Raw genomic sequence first — 19,577 nt, 5'->3', positions numbered from 1 at the left:
GATCGGGCAGGGCTGCGAGATGAAGGCGAGACGCGGTGGGGAGAGGCGCGTGCAAGAGGAGAGGTTGCCGAAAATACGCACAAAAGAAGGGACAAAAGAGTTTCTGCGTTCACCTTGGTGTTCCCATTGAGGACAGGCGAGCATATTCCGCTAGGAGGTTGCCCAGCTTTGGTGCCCGACCAAATCGGCAATGCGTGTGCGTAAAACAATAGATCGATACTCGGGGTGTCGTCCGCGAATTTTCGTACTAGGTCCATCACATGCGCGCTGGAGTCCAACTTGTGCCGGGTAATTCGTAACAGGAAATAATCAATCCAATCGCTTTTCTGTTTTTTCTTTTCTTACCTATTCGCGTGTTCTTTCACTGAATTAACTGCAAAAAGTCACGCACCCTGCAAAAAATCCATAAATATTGATTTTTGTGTTTGTTTGTTGCTGACAAACAACAAACGCACCATGAAAAAGGCTACTTTTTTCTTCATACGACAAGAGATTTTTATTGACTCAATTTGTTAAAATTGGTTTCCCTTTCAGGCAACCGTTACTGAAATCGCGTGTTACTATCCAAAAGTATGGCAACTGTTAAACCAATTCCTTTTTTTAAGATTACATTAAAATTTAAGACATAACAGATATTCTAAACATAATTAGTCCTGTTCGAATTACAACAAATTTCACAGCGAAGGAACGATAATTTTTTCTTTATTAATTTTTGAACGTTGATTCAAAATAAGTAGGGCTCACGGAATGAAAATTAAGGAGTTTAGGACTAATAGAGAGTTAATTAAAATAAATATATTCTCAGTAAATTATTAAACTGTACGATAGTGGAAAAAATGTAAAAGAAACGGGGACACAAAATATATTTAAGATAAAATCTTGATTGCACAGCAGTTGAATCAAACAACCAGGGACGTGCTCAGCAGGCAAAGGCTGGACACGAGATGCAGTAGTAACTTGGGCTCTAGTCATTTTGCTGAGACTTTGAGCGGAGCATTGCGGACAGTTCGATGTTGATACCTGAAGACAGTTTAATTAATTAAATTAAAACATTATAATTTATAGATAAAAATTAAAAAAAATCACTATATTTTTGTAATGCTTTTAAAAATTTTTTTTTTTTTAAATTTAAATTGAATTTATGCTACTTTTATTATGTATTATTAGGAAAAAGTAGATACCTTTTCATGCCAGGGCTGGAATCTGACCTCAAACCACTCCCTGAGCAGCTACTTTCAAGCAACTGCAATCGCCTCTCCGCAGTTGCACCTTTAAAAAAGGGTAACATGTTAAGAGTTTTCTTTATGCACGAAAAAGTCAATTACACTACCATTTATCACGCGATTGCTGTGGAACATGTCTTCTTTCTTTCCCCGAACAGTGCCCTTTCGATTGGCAGGGGGTATGATCCGCTCCACGGGTGCACGAACCTTACTCAGGTCAGATTTGACGACACTTTCACTACTCGTCTTGGATACCTTGCTTGATTCCTGGACGGACGTTGAGTTAGCCGATCGGCGGCTTTTACTCATGCGAAGCCTAAATTTAATTTTTCAATTTTTTGTGGTGATGGATATTTTCATTATTTTACCTCTCCTTGGCTATTTCAGCTTCCTCCTCGTCGCCTTTGGATGAGTTCAACGAATCGGATCTCTTCCTAGGCACTCGTTGCCTCCGAGACGTAGGGGTGCTGAGCTCAGTCAATTTAGACGTTCTTGTTCCATTAGTGGTTGTTTTTCTTGTCCGCAATGACCGAGGGGTTGTGTTGGCTTCGTGGCTTGTGCTCTCAACAGAGGAGTTTGACGATGTGCGACCAATATTGGATTTTCTCAATCTGTAATTTTCATTTTCATTTAAAAAAATTTAAGTGATCAAATTGAATATTATTATATTGCTTAATTTGCAATTTTTTTTTGTTACCTGCTACAAGTAGTTCTTGTCGTTGTGGAAGAGGAAACTTTAGAGATTTTCTCATTGTTGACCTCTCCTTCTTTCAGGGCTGGGAGCAAGGTGACAGGGCGCGGTGCGTCTTCGTCGCTGGATGGTGCCGAATCGTCATAACCGTTCACAGCCTGCAAAATCTCATCGGCCGCTCTCGTCAACTCTTCAATAAGAGCCGTGGTACTTGTTTTCTCTTTAGTAGAGCTTCTGCGCTGTCCAAAATCGGTCTTACTCGGTACGCTCTTTGACGGACTGGGTTCTCTTTTCCTCACAGGCCTCTCAACATCCTCTTCTTCCGAGTCATCGAGACGACGCCGGTCATCAGAAGGTCGTGGCTCCACTTCCAAAACCTCTGCTCCGAAATAAAACTCTGGCTTTTTCTTGCGCATTGCTGGAGAACTCGTGCGGGTTGAGAACTTGCTCTTTGCTGGAGAAAGTGATCTGGGCGCCGTGATGTCGCCGAGGCGCACCGGGGACCCTTCTTTTTTGCTCAAGGACGAGTACTTGGACTCAACCTTGCTGGCCTGGAAAGCTGACATTTTCTCCAGGCGCGGGCAAGTGGGCTTGTTTGTCTCAACTTTATTGTTGTCACTGGGATACTTGATGGGCCTGGTGCATTTGACGGGTATTGGCGCCACAATCTTGGTCGGCTCGTGTTCCTTTTTGGCAAGTGGTTTCGCAGGGGCATTGATCGAAGCCAAAATTTTTGGCTGGCTGCTTTGGTAGCTGAGCGATATTGATGTTATGCTAGACCCTGAATTTGCGGCGGCATTGCCATTGCAAATGCGTGGGTTGGCAGGCGCGATGGGAGCAACAATTTTTGATGGGCTGATTTGCGGAGGCGACCTGTTAGAACTTGTTTCCACCACATCCTTCTTCTCGTCTGAAAACATTGAATGTCAAAATTAGGCTCTATCGCAATAAGGAAAAGTTGTAAATTTAATGAATTATGTTTCCTAAACACGAATGCTATTTATTATAAAGAAATATTTTCTTTTAATCCAAGAAAAGAAACACTCCCCTGATATTCTTAAATCAATCTGAATTAAGTATGTTATTATTTTTCATTTACTTATTGATGGAGAAAATTTAATGGCAAATGCCTTGATCAATCATCAAATTAAAATGAATTGATTGTTGTAATTAATTATATAACTAGAAAATTTACAAATTCTGAAAGATATAAATAAATTAATCCATTTTAAACTCTCTAGAAATGAGATAGTATTTATATAAATTTAATTATTATTTTTAATTTATGCTAAATGCTGATATTTTTAAATGGCATATTTAATTATTAATTGTTACAATTTGTTTATACGCAATACAAACTTTTTCTTCATGCTTTTCTAAACTGAATAATTAACTTTTATTTTTACTCTAATTATAGGACCACCCAACCCAACCTCGCTTTTATTAAATATCTAAATTTTCGCCTCACTTCCCTCTGATAGTGAAAATGATTAAAATGCAAATCATGAGATTCTTTCTTGAAAATTTTCAATTTCCAGTACCTCGATTAATAAGAGATCTGGGTTCATTCAAAGCGTCCAAATTGATCGCGCCACGCACATATCCGTTCTTCATTGCTACAGTCTCGTTGAGAAGGCTCGGCGCATTCTGTTCTCCCACACCTTGGAACTTGTGGAACTTCTGACTCAGTCTAACCACTCGCATTTTACTCCAGCTGCCGGACGCAACACTGGGTGAAGTGGAGGTGTTTTTGTTCATGCGTCGTGGTGGTGGCATCGGTGGCTCGTTGGGACTCATGAGCGAGCAAACCTCACGGTCGGCGGCGTCGCAGTCTTCGCCATCGTCGCTCGCTTCCTCATTCATCTGCCGTAGCTGCCTCAAAGAGGTGAAATGACTGATCACAGGGGTGGTCGGGGTACTGTTGCTGCTGCTGATGGGCATGAAGGGTTTGAGCAAAGTCGTCGGCGAGTCTTTTTTCAGCTTGTCGATCTGCATGATTAGAGATGGCGAGATGAGCACACCGTTCGAGCCGTGTCCCCTTAAAATCGGCTCAAAGTTTATGCTCGGCGGCGCCGCAAGCCTGTTCTCGGCCGCGGTTTTGTCCTTGGTCGGAATTTTAAAAGCGGTGCCAGTGTGCACTAGTTTATCCTTGGCTGCGCTCTCTGCAACGAAACATTTTGTTTGGCTTTTGGAGCGATGATTTTCTGGGGTCATGCATGAGTTAAATTATTGAATTAGTCGTGTGCGGCACCCTTTTAGTGGAGCGAAATGGCATAAGTGTGGTGAAATATAAAAGAATTGTGGGCGGTGAATCTTCAAACTTTTTGTATCTCGCGTTTGAAGTCCAGGCACATGCACTGTATGTTGGTGTGTGTGGAATTTTCTCGCTGGCAAACAGAAGGAAGGAGCGGACAACAGGTGGATGTATAATATAGCACAGAGGACAAGAATTTTTATTTGCATAATTATGCGCGTCTTATGGTAGTGACTCGCACTGGGTATATATGAGAATGATTTGCATGCGGAATAAATTTGAAATAAATCAAACAGAAAGTGAAGCGAAAAATAGACAAATTTAATGCTAAAATTGGCGATAAATTTAAAGCGATATTTAATGATGAGATAAGATATTTCAAAATACCCCAAAACGAATGCGTTTTTTCATTTTAAATAAATGAAATAATATAAATTATGTGCAGCAAGCTTTTCAAGTGGCCGATAGAAAATTTCGGAAAATTTAATTTCCCTCGTAGCACTTGAGACCCAGCAACCAAAGAACATCCTGAATTTGCATATGGAAATAATTACCTTTCGCGACCTCCGCGTTATTCTCCATCTCTCCGCTTCCTTGCAGCCAAATCGACTCGGAGTTTCTCACAACCGTGGTCCCACCGACGTTGACCGTTGTTGAAAATCCCTTTGTCTTGCGATCTTCCAGATAACGAATGCGCTCTGGGACGGAAAATTGCAACGGCTCCTCCTCGGTAATATGCAAGCTCTGTGTAAAATCTACGGAGCGCCGCTGGACTGGAGTTGGTCGCAATGATTTAATTAATTTTTGCAGCTCCATCGGTCCAGCGTTTGAATCTAAGGTGCTGTTAGGGCTGCTTTTAGAAATTTCAGTGGGCGGCTGGAAGCGAAGAGCTACGCTAGATTTTGAAATTACAGTGGTTTCATTTATTGAAGAGGCTCGTGGACGAATTTCAAGATCGGTCGGTCTGTTTATCGTAGTGGCAAAGATTTGTTTTCCCTCGGATTCAGATTTGTTTTCAATAGCGGCAATTTTCACGTTCAATTTTTCAGTGATCTCTGAATGATTTGTTTTGGTTTCCACGCCTATGGTTAGCATTTCTTTTTCATACGTCGTGTCGCCAAAACGTAATTCCGGCAAGGGTGGCTTTTGAGCAACCTGGGGAGGGTTTTCGGTCGTTGTGTTGGTGACTGGGTGCGACCGGCGTCTTCGCCTGAAGTTGTTGGAAGGCGGTGGCTTCTCGTCCGTCTCAACGATGTTAAATTTTCCTGACTCGGCGGCAAAGTGCACTTCCGTCTTGCAAAATTCCACTCTTTTATTTTTCTTGACTTGCGTGTTACTGAAACTGTGCGAGGTTTCTTCCATTTCAACGGTGGTTGAAGTCAGTGATGTTGTTCTATCGTCTTCTCTGTGGTTACCAAACAGGGTACTGTCGCCTGCCCAACTTCTTCTCTTCAACGGTGCCAGTCCATCCAACTGTCGTTTGGAGACCCAACCAAGTGACTCAGAATCTTGCGTGGAACTTTCAGCATCAATCATACCGCGCAAGGAGAATCTCTTTCTTTCAGCTTCTTTGACGGACAAGTCTTGCTGGAAAATAATAGGAATGGTGATCAGGTTCTGCCGTGCGGGACTACTCGTCTTTCTAAGCGTGGGCGACTGGCTCTCAGAAACCATGCTACTACGGAAAAATGCAAAGGACTCGTTGAACCTCTTTTTGGTGGGAGAGAGCATGTCCTTTGAGTGGTTTTCGTTCAGGGTGACGAATGTTCTGTTCTTATCAGTCAAACTCTGTGGCTCGATCGGTGTTATGTGCCAGTCGGTGTCAGTCTTTCCAGAGGCACTACCAAAGTTGGTAGTGGAGGAAGCCATTTTTGTGCTCTGCTCGATGGCTCGCACGAGACCACTGCTGCTGTTGATCTGCTGCTCGTCGTTCTTGAGTATAATGCTCTTCGGCCCACTGTAGTCGTCAACGTCAATTGGATCAAAATGCTTCAGCCGACTGCGCACGTCCCTCAGTGACTCAACGGTGACGAAGCTGTGCCTTTTGGTAGCAATCACCGGTGCAAAAGTGCCACCGTCCTCCTTGGTGCTGAACTGAAGCGAGCGGCGAACCCTAGCTCCACGTCTCCAGCTGCCCGAGTCATCACTATCTCTTCCTGGGTCACCAATTGGCAGGTCATCTGTTGAGGAACTCTTGCTCAGTCGGCGCCCCAGGAGCTCTCCTAGTTTCAGACTGTTTTTCAGTTCATCAAACGTCAAGGATCTCGATTTGTTAGCCTCCAGAGAGTCCTCTTGATTGTTCTCTGATTCGTCTGTTTCTTTATCTGCTCTGCCACTTTTGGAAGCACTAAGACGTCTTGACCTTGCAGAAGGTGGTCTTCTACTTCCAATGGCGCCGCTCCGACCGACGCTTGCTTTCATTTTAAGGGTGCTCACATCAATGGGGTTGATTTGCAGCTGCAACAAAAATCGGAATTTAAATTAATTTACGAAAATATGACAAACAAAAATGCTGCTAAAAAGATCGGCGCAAATACGGTATTTTGAATGGCTAGCAAGCCGCACTTTGAAAATGTGTTTGTTGCTTAAAATTTTAATCTCCGTCTTTCATAATGAAAGTAGTTTTCTAGTTTTTAATTTAAACGAAAATTTGTCTCAATCTTGATTGCTGCATCATTAAAATTAATAAAGAACCTCATTAAGTAATATTTAAAATTTGACGGTGTATTAAAAGTAACAAATTATACGAAAAGAGCGGAAGAGCGAGAGCGAACAATTTTAAGACCGGAGCGATTGAAAAGAGGGAACTTTAAAATTTGGTGAGAGGAGCGACAAGTCTGCTCAAAGAGCGAGAGCGGAGCGGAAAAGTGAGAGCGATGGCAAGTCTGAAAATATCCCTCTTAACGTAATCAAGTTATGATGCGTGATTTTTAAAGTTAAATCTGCTTGTGTTAAGATTAAAACAGCACCGTGAAACAAAGCAAAGTGAAAATATGTATTACCGATCATTTTTTGTTGTTTTGTTTGTTAGAGCTGTGTCACTTTTATTTTTATTGCCTCCATAGCTTTTACTTGATTTATATTGTTTTGTAATACACGCGTTCCATTTACAAGAAACAGCAATAATTTTTACGATCGAGTGATTGCTGCTTTTCCTGTCACGATTCCTTATTCATGTCAAAAATGATAAGTAAGAATTGCACCACAAAAAAATGTCTTCATCAAAAAATAAAATAAAAAACTATTGAAGCAATAACTCATATAGATACCAATTAAAATTGCCAATCACCTGCAACTTATTAACATATCTAGCACACAAAGACGGATGCTTGTGAACACCGCGATCATAAAAAAAAGCTCTAGCAATATCAACCGAATGCAGGAAGATTCTCCGCGAATGCGAAGAGAGCATTGTTTACATAATTGGTTTCCTTTGTGATGACCTCACGCCATATATTCGCCGAACGCCAAATTTTAAATTACACGTAATGAGATTCTGGAAAGTATAAAGAACGTTGCAAATTAAAGCGCTCCGCGTCAACATCCTAAAAAATACGCGCCTTTCTCAAGGTCGTGGCGAGAAGCGAAAAATGCGCGCAAAGTGCAAATTAGGATTAGAGATACTTTGCATTATTCTGGAGAGTTAAATAGAAAAAAAAGGAAATTTAAAATAAAATTTCACCTCAAGGTTGGCGAAGTTATCCGTTATAGCTGGCTGCTCCAGAGTGGCATCGGCAGTCGCCTGGGACCTCGAAGACCATCTCGTCCGACTGCTCACCTTCAAAACAAAAATATCAACAATGAGCTGCAATAATGTAGCTTAGTCGAGTTGAAAAGTGCGACGAGGACGAGAAGGGCCTTGGTTCTGACCGCAACCACCCGCGCGCCCTTGCCGACTCAGCTGCCTCGCACTTTGCAACAAAGTCACATCGCCAAATTTGGAAGCGACGTTAATATCCTTATTTAATGCGGTAATAACACGGTAGTGTGGCACTCTAATGTTACACGTTTCCAGCCCATCTGGTCAGTGGCGTGATCTGAGAGAGACAATTTTAGGAAATTGCTTTTGAATCAAATAAAAATCGATAAACTAATGAAAAGATTGACCCACGTAAAAGTCTCATAAAGCTGCACGAAATAATTCATTTTATTATTTAAATATTCGGGATAATCAGATTTATTTTTAAAATAAATGATAAAAATAGGCGTGAAGCACTTTAATTCTAGTCTAGACTGTTTCTTTTTTTTATGTCTTAAATATTTATAAAAAAATACCGATGTGAAAGCTTTAAATTTTAAGGAGATAAATTTACACTCTCATTGCAGTTGCGAAACTTTCCATTCGAGCCCAAGATGATATATCGCAGATAAAATCTGTAACTTATCACCCGCAACAATCAATCCAGATTCAGAGTGAGAGGGAAGGGAGACAAAAAACAATCGACCGCGCTCGTTTTATTTACGCAAGCTCTAATTGCAAGTTTGCTTATAATATGCTCCGGGAGTAATACACTGCCTAGCTGTGTTTGTGTGGGAAAAAGCTCCGCCACTGCGCCGAGCCGCGGTGCCAATACACTTTTCTTTCTCTCGCTGACGCCGTGCTCTCGGAGAACTTAACTCTCGAGAGAGAGACAGGCGAAACAAATAGCTCGCGCCTTGGTCAAATTGAGTTTTCATTTAACACGGCAATGAGGAATTCTCCACGCCCGTTTTCAGCGTCCCATGTCAATTTTTGAGCTTTTCCTGTTTTGCATGTGTCGTCCCGAGTCGGGAACCGTAATCCGTCATGATTTATCGCGGATCGGACTGACATGTGTTCCGAATAAGGCTAAAAGCATTCCATTACTGTGTCATTGGCACCACAAGGTCACACTGCATTAATCATTTTCTCAACTGCACTTCCTAAAACGCTGCTTTTTGTTCTACTCCTGCACTCTCAGTTGCTTGTTTGTTTTTTTCTCTCTCTCTCATATACACATATATTGCCATTGTCAGATGCACTTCCTTACAAAGCACCTATTGTTCCTCCTCTGGATATTTTCTGCCTCAAATCAAATTTACAAAAGAGGCTATAAATTGAAAAGTAATCTTATTATGCACGCCTTAGATGGTCATATTGCGACAGGATTCAATGAATAACATTTAACCTCCATCAAATAAAAAATTCATCCTTGGGATTTGATGCAACAGAACAAATAATTACCATAAATTTCACGTTTAAAAAAGCGGATGTGCCACCACAAATTGCTAAGTTAATTTTCAACAAAAATAGCTATCGAAGCCTGAGGACTAACAAGAAAAGTAAATAAATTTAAGCTGATTATAACTTACTGTGGTCGAGGTGCCAGTGGTCCTGGAGCCGTGGGCGCTCCAAGCAGCGGAGGTCTGGCTTTTGACCATTTGCAGGGCGCCGCCGGCCACCTTGGATTGGAACACTTCAAGCTGTTGCCTTTGCAGGTGCTGGCCCTTCTCGCCAGTCTTGCTTGCGTCAACCACCTTCTGCAAAGTGTACAAAACAATCTCTTTTTATTTCTGTTCGGCGTTGACGCCCTGTATTCATTGTCAGGGAAGTGAAACAGTTGACTGGCAACATATTGTTATTTGCAAAACCCTTCAGTGCAGCACACAAAAATAAAACAAATATAAGTTGAGTTTAACAACTCAAGGCTCACTGCGGTGGATGGGGTCTCGGAAGTTTTAGTAAAATTCTTGCTAGAGGTGGTGCCGTTTTGTACAAAAATTCCTTTTTTTAACAGTTGAATGTAACACATTTGGACAAATAAACAAAAATAATATTTGAGATATCTTATAAGTAAAATTTATTTGCAAATAAATCTCGCTTTCGCTTTGATTGGGAAAATTAAAATTCATATATATTATGAAAAATTGAAGAAATCATATATAAATTTCCAAATTCATTTTATTAATTCTTAAGTGCAAGAATCAATGAAAGTTAAATAATACATCAAAGCAAAAATAATTACTTTCTTGTTAATGACCGAAATTTATCAAGCGTGCCCTAGGCAATGAGTTTAAAACGGTTTATTGCTCTACGCTACGACGGTGGATTACATCACGGGCTAAAATTAATTAAAATGCAAATGCAGCCTTCATTTCCTTCAAAAGCAGGGCAAACGCATCTTTTGTTATTCAAATTTCCTCGCTGAGGCCAAGGCTCAAAAGAGCTCTTTTAGGTTTTTATGCGTGGCCAAAAAAAATTACAATTTGTACTCACTTTTCCATATTTATGCGAGCCACCTTGGGCATCTATTCCAGCCCATTGATCCGTCTGCACCCGAGCGTGCTCCAGCATTCCGGTGAGCTCGTCAAGGCGTGACCACTCCTCTACGTCCCGCCGTCCGAACGGGCTGTCGCCGCCGGTCCGCTGTACTACCTCCATCCGGTCTCACGATCTTTTACTCATCTCACAGATTTCACGAACTGAAACAAAATAAAACCAAATAATTTTAGCAACATTTTATTTCATTTTAAATTTGAGTTGTTCATTGATATCATTTATATGTCAGAAAGAAACAATTGATTTTTTTTTATATTATTTATTTTTTATGGACCATTAGTTGATACTTTGATTTAATCCAGACGCAATCAGCGCTTGGCCGCATTTGAAATGAAATCCAATTAAACAGCACGATCCACTTACTACGATGGAGTTATAAAATGTAATTGCATCTTAATTATCACCTGTGCACGCAAGCTGTGGCTGTGTTTTGAGAGAGAGCAAGCAAGTGAAAGAGAGTAAAAAAGCAAACACGTCGCTCTTTCGGAAACAGGAGCAGGCGAAAAACACCAACATGATAACGCAATTAGACGCCCAGAGCTGCTGCAGAGCGTAGATGAGCACGGGAGATGCATGAAATTAATTCGAAACCGCGCGATGTTCCTCTTTTCTTTTTTTCTCCTCGGCGAGTGACACGCGAAAACGCTGTTGCTGCGAATGAGGTTACAAGATAAAGCAGCAGCAGTTTTCCACCTACGTCGAAGTGGGTTACGAAAATTAGCGAATTGTCATCAAACAAAGACCGCGCGTCGGGATAAATATGGAAGCGGTGCGCTAAGTGCACTTGCAGTTATCCTCAGTCAGCAGCAATTACTCTTGCACGGAATGCTAATTGGCCGTGCATTTTTGCGCCAGCTGACGTGACTGCTCACCGGCAATTTGCCCTGCGAGAGACCAGAAATCAGCAGCAGTTTTCCGCTGTGTAATTACATTTTGCCATAAAATATCGAATTAATTTTTAATGAATCTCCGCTAGATTTGTTTCACATGAATGCGGTCGTTTGAATTATTATTATTATTCTAATTGAAAGACAGCTTGGCGGAGAAAGCACCCGACCAGAGCGCGTATTCACGTCACGAAATTACGCGCGCAAAGTGCTTGCTCTTTTGTAGGCTAATTGTGCCAAATAATAGGATGCAAGACGCCCAGCTGAGACGTATGAAGGATTTAAAGGGTTATGCGTCGAAAATAAAAACACGCTCGCTTCTCTTTCTTAACAAGTAACGGGCCCGTTTGGCGAGTTCATAAATTACCTCCTGGGCGAAAACAAAGCCTTTTAAATTTCAAAACAAAAAGACCGCGCAGACACGCCAAGCTGCGAAACATCTGCCTTTTTTATCGTCACAAAGAAAGAATGAAAGACCACTTTTTGTGGCATTCCTTGAATTTACAATGAGTTGAAATTAATTTCTCGTGTCTGGCAAACATCTGTGCGCTTGAGATGAAATTTTCGCATAAATAAAGTCACTTTTGGGAATAAACGAGCAGGAAGAAAGATTTCTTGCTCCAAGCAGCATTCGTCGCGCACAAACATTTAACTGTTTTCGCGGTAAAATATGACTTGGTCTTTCCAAAATTTTTATATCCAGCTGTTGACATGTTCTTTTTGTGCCCCAGGATTGTGGAAATCAGCCTGAAAATCTCGCATTTTGTGAGAAAAATGACATCGTATCGTCTTTTTCTCTCAGCTTGCGAAACAAAAGCCGCGCAACAAGTTGCTCTAAATTTGGCCAAGAAGGAAAAGGAAATGAGTTGACAACAGACGGGCTCCTTTTCTCTCTCCACGTCCAAAGATAAAATTCACCACATCTCACAGAGCCGCTTTATACATAATGCATACAATGGTTAATGAGATAACTGCTCTCGGTGCTTTTGAGCTAGACACGAAGAAAGTGATTTTTTCTCTCTATATTCCGCGCGCGCACCGTCGGCCCTTTCACCGCTGCACGTTTTTAGGAAGCTGAAAAGCGATTTTCTCACCCAATGTAGCCGGCATTATAATTTTTTGCCCCCATTTCGGCAACTTGTTCTTGTGCTCGCTGAGACCAAATTGATTAATAATTTCTCTTCCCTCCACACGTCAGATAAAGCTTTTGCGGTTTGTCCCGAGTTAATCGATTCGAGTCGCAATTTTGCGGTGCAGGCTATTGTGTCGGTGCGACTGATCTGAGTGTCCTTCAAGTAAACTGAAGCCAAAATTTCACTTCACATTCAAATTAAAAAGTTCCTGGCGCACGACTTCATGAAGAAGGAACGAAGTAAATAAATAAAAACGACATCTGGAAATTACCACCGCCCTTGCATTGCATACCGAAAGTTGAAACACTCGCGCGTGTGGGCTGCGGGACATACGCGGAATAAAAGCGGCCGTACATAATTCATTTATTCTAACTCGTTGACTCACAGCGCTGTCGTTTGAATAAATCTTTCCTTCTCGCTTGAAAATAAGAGGATCCTCAACATACATTAGCTTGGTTTCAAATAAGAAATTGTGCCGGGGACTCGTTTATCTCGCGTTGAATCTCGCGCAAACTTTGAGAGCGAGCGAGTCACTCTCTCAGGTTGTTGAAACTTCATGGATCTTGAACCGCGCTCGATCGGTAAACACATAACACACACATCAAGCTCAAGGCTCCATTGTTGTATACTGCATTGTCGGACGCGTTTTGTATAGAAATTTATTTTCTTGTTCTCGGAAAATTTCTCGGGGTATGATTTTGCCAACCAATGCAGTTGCGATTTAATCATGCGCGTCGATTCTGGGAATGGTGATTTGCTTCTGTGTGTCGAACGAAAGAGGTTTTTCACAAAGGGATGTGGATAGAAAAAATGAAAGTACTTATACAACTTTTGACTCAAATTTACAGCAAACTGTCAAAGATAAACATTTCAACAACTCGCGAAACTTGTGAAACGGCAGCAACTAAATTGCTGCGAACCGGACACCTATGAATCACCAAAATGTAAAGTGTGCCAAAAACACCATTACACTCATTTAGTTGCAAAGAAGTTTGTTTTCACATAATTTCGTCCCATTATTTTAGAAATATTGAATATAAAAGTTATTTTAAACACTTTTTATTATTTGATATCCTTATTTTTGTAGACAAAATATTCACAGCAGGCCACAGCTGCGTCGAATAATAGAAATTTCATTCACGTGCGAATTTTTCGAGGTCGAACGCGCCTGGTTTTTTTTAATTGAAATTAATTTAAATAATCCCATAAAATAAGTGTTGAGCCCGTTGAGCTAAATGAAATGAATAACCCTTCCTAGGAGCTTTACTTTCAATCGGCGCGCGAGCAATAATTAGTGATTGTAAGTACTCAGTCGAAAGAAACAGGCCTGGCAGTTAACTGCGGCCGTAAACTAAACACTCTTTTCGTAATCCATCAATTTTGATCGCTCCTCGAAAGCCTACCGTCGTCGTGTCGTGCCTTTTTATGGTGAAACTTTTTTGCTCCCTGCTTTGTAATTAAAAAAGGGATCGTTGCTTCTTTATAAGGCGGATTACAATTTTCAATACAAGCGTCTCTCGAATCACGTTCTTGACACTGTCAAATTTCCTCTCGGCCGTCCACCTTGCATTCTCTCGTGAAATTATCTGGTATATCAGGCAGGAATAATTTGAACAACCGCTGAGTAAGAAGATTGCAGAGCAGAAAAACGTGTACGAGTATTAATTTGGAAAGTCTAAAACAGCCGTTAAACAGGTTGAAAGGAATTTGGTATTTGTAAAGAGTGTTTTTTTTCTTATTTCCAAACGCCTCTTTCTCAAGCATCATTGCAAAATCGCAGTCGAATCGAATGAATAACAAGCGGAGCGATTTGTCGGGACTGCCGGTTGCCACGAGAGTGAATTGAAATTCGTTCATCGAGCGTGATCTCATGCTTGCAAACAATCTGCCGCCGTCCGTGCAAATTATCGGGTGAATTAAGTAAGGAGAAATTGAAAATTCATTTCTTCGGCCCACGCACTGTTCAGCGCCTGCTGCCGCGTTTCAACCAATTTTGCTTGAATTATGAGATCGAAAATGCCGATTTTATCCATCGATGGAGATAATTTTTTAAAGGCTGTGAGATGGAATGCGGGCGTGCTATGAACTGAAATAACGATGGCGTTGTGAATTTTTTTAAATTATTTCCCACGCCGTCGTTTTCATGCTGTGACCCCAGGCGGAGAATAATAAAAAAGAAAACAATTTTTTATTTAGCTCAAACCGATATTTGCATTTTCCCCCCATTATTTTAAATTTTAGGAAGGATAGCTGAATTTGATTTATTTTTACTTTTCAATAAAATTATATTTAAATAACGAAGATCTTTAAATTTTATTGAATAATAATTATACAGAATTTTACCTACTCATTTTTTTTTAAAATATATATAAGAGGTAAGAAAAATGTCACATTAGACTAATAAAGGAAGTCAAACGAAATGTAAGTACGATTGGCTCCAAAATCAATTATTTCTAGAATAATAGCCTCAAAATTGGTTTGTATTTTTTTAAACCTGAAGCTGCTAGATAAGGGAAAAAATTGCCATGGAACCTAATTTCTTCAGAGCTATTTTTGGTTCTGTAATTTATATCAACAAAATGTATTTAATTCATCAAAATATTTAGACTTAATTGAATTTTCAAATTTTGGTCCAATTAATTACATTTTCTCTACATCCGAAAGAGATTTTTTAATTATCCTAATTCTGAACGTTGTTTTTAGTTGGACCAATGCAAGCTCTGTCTATAAAAGATTATAATGTGAAGTTATTCTCAAAGACGTAAAAAAACTTATCAAAAGAATGAGAGATTGTTCCTCCTAGTTTCAATTGTTAACGAGATTGAATTGAGATCTCTAATTTACACATTTCGTTTGTTTATGCATGCGTCGCGCTCAGCTCCGAAATCGTAATAACACACTAATCACACGACGCACTGACGACTCCGAAGTTCACGGCGATAATCACTGTTATTGTAACAGTATTCACGTGAGCCAACTCTCGGCAGCTAAGATTATTGAGACACTTGGAACAATCTCATCCAGACGTAATTACACGCAAACACCGCAGACTGATTTTTTAATCTGGCTGACGACAATAGCGAGCCTATTTCTCGGCCGCAAGAGACTCAAGAAACTTTTCCGTCTTCTCGTTTGCAAAAAATAAAAGAATCACGACGATCAAATGAATTGAATTACACACACCGGTTGCTCTCGCTTGGAAATAAAATACACACATAATCGCTTGGAAGGCTGAACAAAGCCGAGCTTCTTTTACGTAAAACACACAGCCTGTTTTCCTCTTCAGGTCTTTCATCAAATTCTAGGTTCTGCGTCATGATCGAGGTGGGAATAATTCAACCTCCGGGAATCTGAGATGACAAAGACCACGTTCTCTATTATAAGCGAGATGAAAAGTTTTTAGATGCATAATTTTGTCGTTTTTAATGCATGGAAATAATATACAAAATATGCGCAGAAATTTAGATGAATTTGTAATCGGCATTGGAGAATTTTGAGATTTAAAGAAGATTGATGTGTATTTTTCAAGACGCGCATTTTCCATTTTACCTTGTCAAAGTGAAGAACAACAGATCTATTTGCATCGCCCCGAACCTTGAATTATATCCACCTCGTTTAATTAGCTTCGATTGTCCTGCGCTCGGCAAATGAAAGCAACACAGTCTCTTTTCATTTTCTGCAATAACGTGTGTTGTTTCGAAGCCGGTTGAAATTTCATGCCGGCGAAAATCTCGCTGGAGATTTGTCCCGGCCGCTTGAAAACGAAATCGCGAGTGGATTAACATTCTCGCGCGGTGTAATTATTGTCGCTCATTGTGTGCTAATTGCGCCATTCGGCGACCGACACTCAACTTTGAAGTGTCTTTAATATTCAGCAGACGTGCCGTTTGCCTGTCTACACGGAAGACGAACACAAAACGCGCGCGCGTGTGTTGAGTCGAGAGTGCTTTTGATGATTGCAACAACTGATTCATTTGCTTAATCAAATGTGATTCGCTGAAACGTCTTTATCATCAGATCTGACTGTGGCTTTGCGCAATGCATTTTATTTATGAAGCCAATCATTATGTTTTTAATGAATATTTGCGGAGTTAAAAAATTTTATTAATTAACTTGAAAATGATTTAAAAATTAAACATAGTTGAGAAATAAATCTTCAAAGAAATTACAATATAATCTTTTTAAAAAAATTCAGGAAATTAAATAAAGGAAGTTACTTATATCAATAAATAGTTAAAATTAGTAACTAGTAAAAGGTTTTTGAAAAGATATTTAACTTGCAGTAGATAAGTGTTTTTCTATTTTTCTTTACTAGTCATGTAGCCTTTTCGTCCAACGCATTCAATCAATGTTTCCCCAACAATTGATTTCTATAATGGAAATTTTTCTTTTAAAAACAGGATAAATTAACAAAAATAATAAAATGCGAGCATTGAAATCTTTTTTTTTTAACTGGTAATTATAATTTTTTTTTTAACTATAGAACGTTCCTTTTCAAATTTTTTGTTTTATATTTTGCAATAATTTTTGCTTCAATGTTTTATTGATCTTTATTGCCTTATTTATTGCTTGTATTGCTTGGGAAACTGATTTAAATTAATGGAAATAAAGGCAACTGGCAGCACAATGCAAATAGGCGCTGCTATGCTAACGCGAGGTGACAATTTCTCGTTGGAATCAGTTCAAAAGCGATAAAAGTACACGCCTAGGGAATCAGAAATTCAAATGAGCCGCAAATCTATCGCACACGCACGTCCATTTATTTCACAACACACACGCCGTTGCTATCGATCCATTTTCAATTAAACCCTTTCCATGGCGGGCACCTTCTTTTTGTTACAGATGAAACCAACCCGCAGAGAACGAGTTCTTCAATCGGTAGTAGTAGAGCAAATTATCGGCGCTGCATATCTAATTGAGCCTCCGGCGGCCACCGAAGACAATAACCGACCATAACTGTCCCCACGAGTTTGGTAAAAAAAAAAAGAATTCTGGCGGTTGATTACAATTAAATCTGTGAATGTGGGTCGGTGCCCTTATGGGACTCACCAGGGGGTGGTTGCAGGGGTGGTGCGAGGGCTGCGAGTGTGTGTCACCTGGTGCGAGGTCGGCGTGTCTGCCCACCTGAGCTCGGCACTCACTCACTCACTGGCTGGCTGGGCCGCGTCGTGGGTTTAATTCCTCGCGAGTGGGCGAAAAGCAGCTAAGGGTTCTGCTGGCTGGAAAGCCTTGGCCACTCGGAGAAAAGCGAAAGACCGCCGCCGCCGCCGGTCTGGCCGAGTCCCTGGGCTGACTGAGGCAGACTAACTAACCAAAGCTCGGCTTAAGACTGGCTCACCTGCAGAAAGCAGGCAACGCCGTAACTTGCCTTATAAAGGTATAGGTGAGTGAGTTGCCGAGATGAAGGGTGGGGGCATCAAAGAGTTAAAAAGCTGCTGCTGCTGCTGCTTTGACGATTTTTTAATCGCGAACACAATTCAAATGGACACACAACACTCGCCTGCATGCACCCAATATTTTCAATCGCCTTTCCTTTTCTGCCCGCCGGTGTCGCAATTTTGCGGAAAGTCTGGGTCGGCTGATCTGGGCTTGAATATTATATTTTGTTGGGAGGGCAAAGTTTTTTCTACTTTTTTTCGATTTGGAGGTCGACGATCGGTTTCGCTTTCTCTAAAAATTTGAATGAGTCCGTTTCTGAGAAGAGCCCTGAATGGACCAGGGAACTATTCAGGTTGCTGCGACGCATAACAAAAATAAAATGAATACAATTAAAAACGTTTTGATGAGTCAACGTGGCAGATTTGAAATTCAAATTTGTTACGGTGATATATCAATTTAAAGGTCTTTAATACACAAGTCAAAGTAGCCAAAAGCGAAATTGGCGAAAACAAACCATAAATTTTCGCTCGTTGAAAAAGCTTTAAATCGCCGTATGTCATGGTCACGCATAATTCCATATTTGATGAGGAGGAAAGTGAATCACGGTGTTATTAACGTTAATCGGGGTTCCCTAAAATAATTAAATGGAATTTAAAAAAAAAATTATTTCCTCCATGTGAAATCCAAATTGTTTAATTTTTTTTTATCATTTTATATTTCTTATCTCATATAATTTTGGTAAAATTTTAAAATTAATATTTTTTATTGTATTTAAAATATTTACAATAAGTTTGTTATTGTTGCATGATATAAATTTATTTTTCAATAAAGTTATAAAAAGTTGATTTATATTATTAAAAAATGAAATTTAAAATATAAATTGATTGTAAATTGGCAAACATTGTTGAGACAGCGTTCTAAAATCTAAAATAAAAGTTTGATAGCATTGGTAGAATAATCCTTAAAATAATAATCATAATTATAAATTTTACAGATAAAACTATACTCAAAATGGTCTGCGTTATGGAACAAGCGCGCATTGTAACTGAAAATATTTAATTCCGTCGTTTCATTATAATTATAAGGTGTATCTTACTGTTTTAAATCGCAATAAATAAGTATTTTAGCGTATAGAAAATGTACAAGAATTTATCACACTTAAAAAAACCATGTTTAAACAGCTATAATAAAACAATAATTTAATTATATTATTAATGTTAATATATTTAATTTGTGTTTAGTATTTAAATTGAATGAAGATTATTTAAATTTATAAATAATTATTTCGTTAGTTTGTAAGGATTAATAAGTCTGTTTATATCTGACTTGTTGTTAGTTGTTTTCAGTTAACTAGCTTGTATTTTTGACTATGCAATTTTTGGTCAAGTTAATTGCAAGACTCGCTTTACCAAATACATATTGACCGTGAAATCACGCGTTCGAGCTAAAATTCAAAGTGGAAAAAAAATGCGAGTGTAATCTCTCGGCCTCCAAATGAGCAATACCACTCTCGTATTCGCTGGCTACGTGTTTTTCTGGTGCTGTGTGGTCGTTACTCCGCTGATAAATGCCCAAGTCTCAATACTGGACTGCCGAGCAAACTGTGTGTCGGTGTGTGTGTGTGCCGTGGTGATGTCACACTCTAGGCCCACACATTTCACAATAGGGCAGTGGCAGTGGAAAACATTTTGTGTTGTAGGTACGCTCTCTCG

At 39.8% G+C, this 19,577-nt stretch overlaps 1 protein-coding gene across 3 annotated transcripts; it reads right to left on the bottom strand.

Moving 5' to 3' along the window:
* Positions 1 to 477: 477 nt before the first annotated feature.
* On the bottom strand, positions 478 to 19,419 carry LOC132201728 (uncharacterized). Of its 3 annotated transcripts, none has more exons than XM_059628150.1 (11): positions 19,371 to 19,419; positions 10,404 to 10,609; positions 9,500 to 9,667; positions 7,851 to 7,946; positions 4,723 to 6,625; positions 3,456 to 4,076; positions 1,921 to 2,824; positions 1,592 to 1,834; positions 1,331 to 1,539; positions 1,182 to 1,269; positions 478 to 1,020 (listed from the first exon to the last, which is right to left on the bottom strand). In XM_059628150.1, exons 2-11 carry the CDS (start codon positions 10,566 to 10,568, stop codon positions 969 to 971), a joined length of 4,449 nt encoding a protein of 1,482 aa, XP_059484133.1. In that variant the 5' UTR covers positions 10,569 to 10,609; positions 19,371 to 19,419; the 3' UTR covers positions 478 to 968. The 3 variants fall into 3 exon arrangements, with proteins under 3 accessions (XP_059484133.1, XP_059484132.1, XP_059484135.1); XM_059628149.1 differs by lacking the exon at positions 19,371 to 19,419 and adding an exon at positions 17,536 to 17,810; XM_059628152.1 differs by lacking the exons at positions 3,456 to 4,076; positions 19,371 to 19,419 and adding an exon at positions 17,536 to 17,810.
* Between the last annotated feature and the right edge of the window lie 158 nt (positions 19,420 to 19,577).

This window comes from Neocloeon triangulifer, unplaced genomic scaffold (genome assembly GCF_031216515.1).
Source record: "Neocloeon triangulifer isolate White Clay Creek 2 clone unplaced genomic scaffold, ASM3121651v1 ptg000014l, whole genome shotgun sequence".
NCBI lineage: Eukaryota > Metazoa > Arthropoda > Insecta > Ephemeroptera > Baetidae > Neocloeon > Neocloeon triangulifer.
The sequence above is the reverse complement of the archived record's forward strand: the minus strand, read 5'-3'. Positions and strand labels throughout refer to the sequence as shown.

Excerpts from the sequence above, each read along its gene's own strand:
- LOC132201728 (XM_059628150.1), bottom strand. The coding sequence starts at position 10,568 with ATGGAGGTAGTACAGCGGACCGGCGGCGACAGCCCGTTCGGACGGCGG. Across the intron at positions 1,835-1,920 it reads ACAAGAACTACTTGTAGCAG|ATTGAGAAAATCCAATATTG; the intron begins GTAACAAAAAAA and ends TGAAAATTACAG. Across the intron at positions 1,021-1,181 it reads TCCAGCCCTGGCATGAAAAG|GTATCAACATCGAACTGTCC; the intron begins GTATCTACTTTT and ends AACTGTCTTCAG.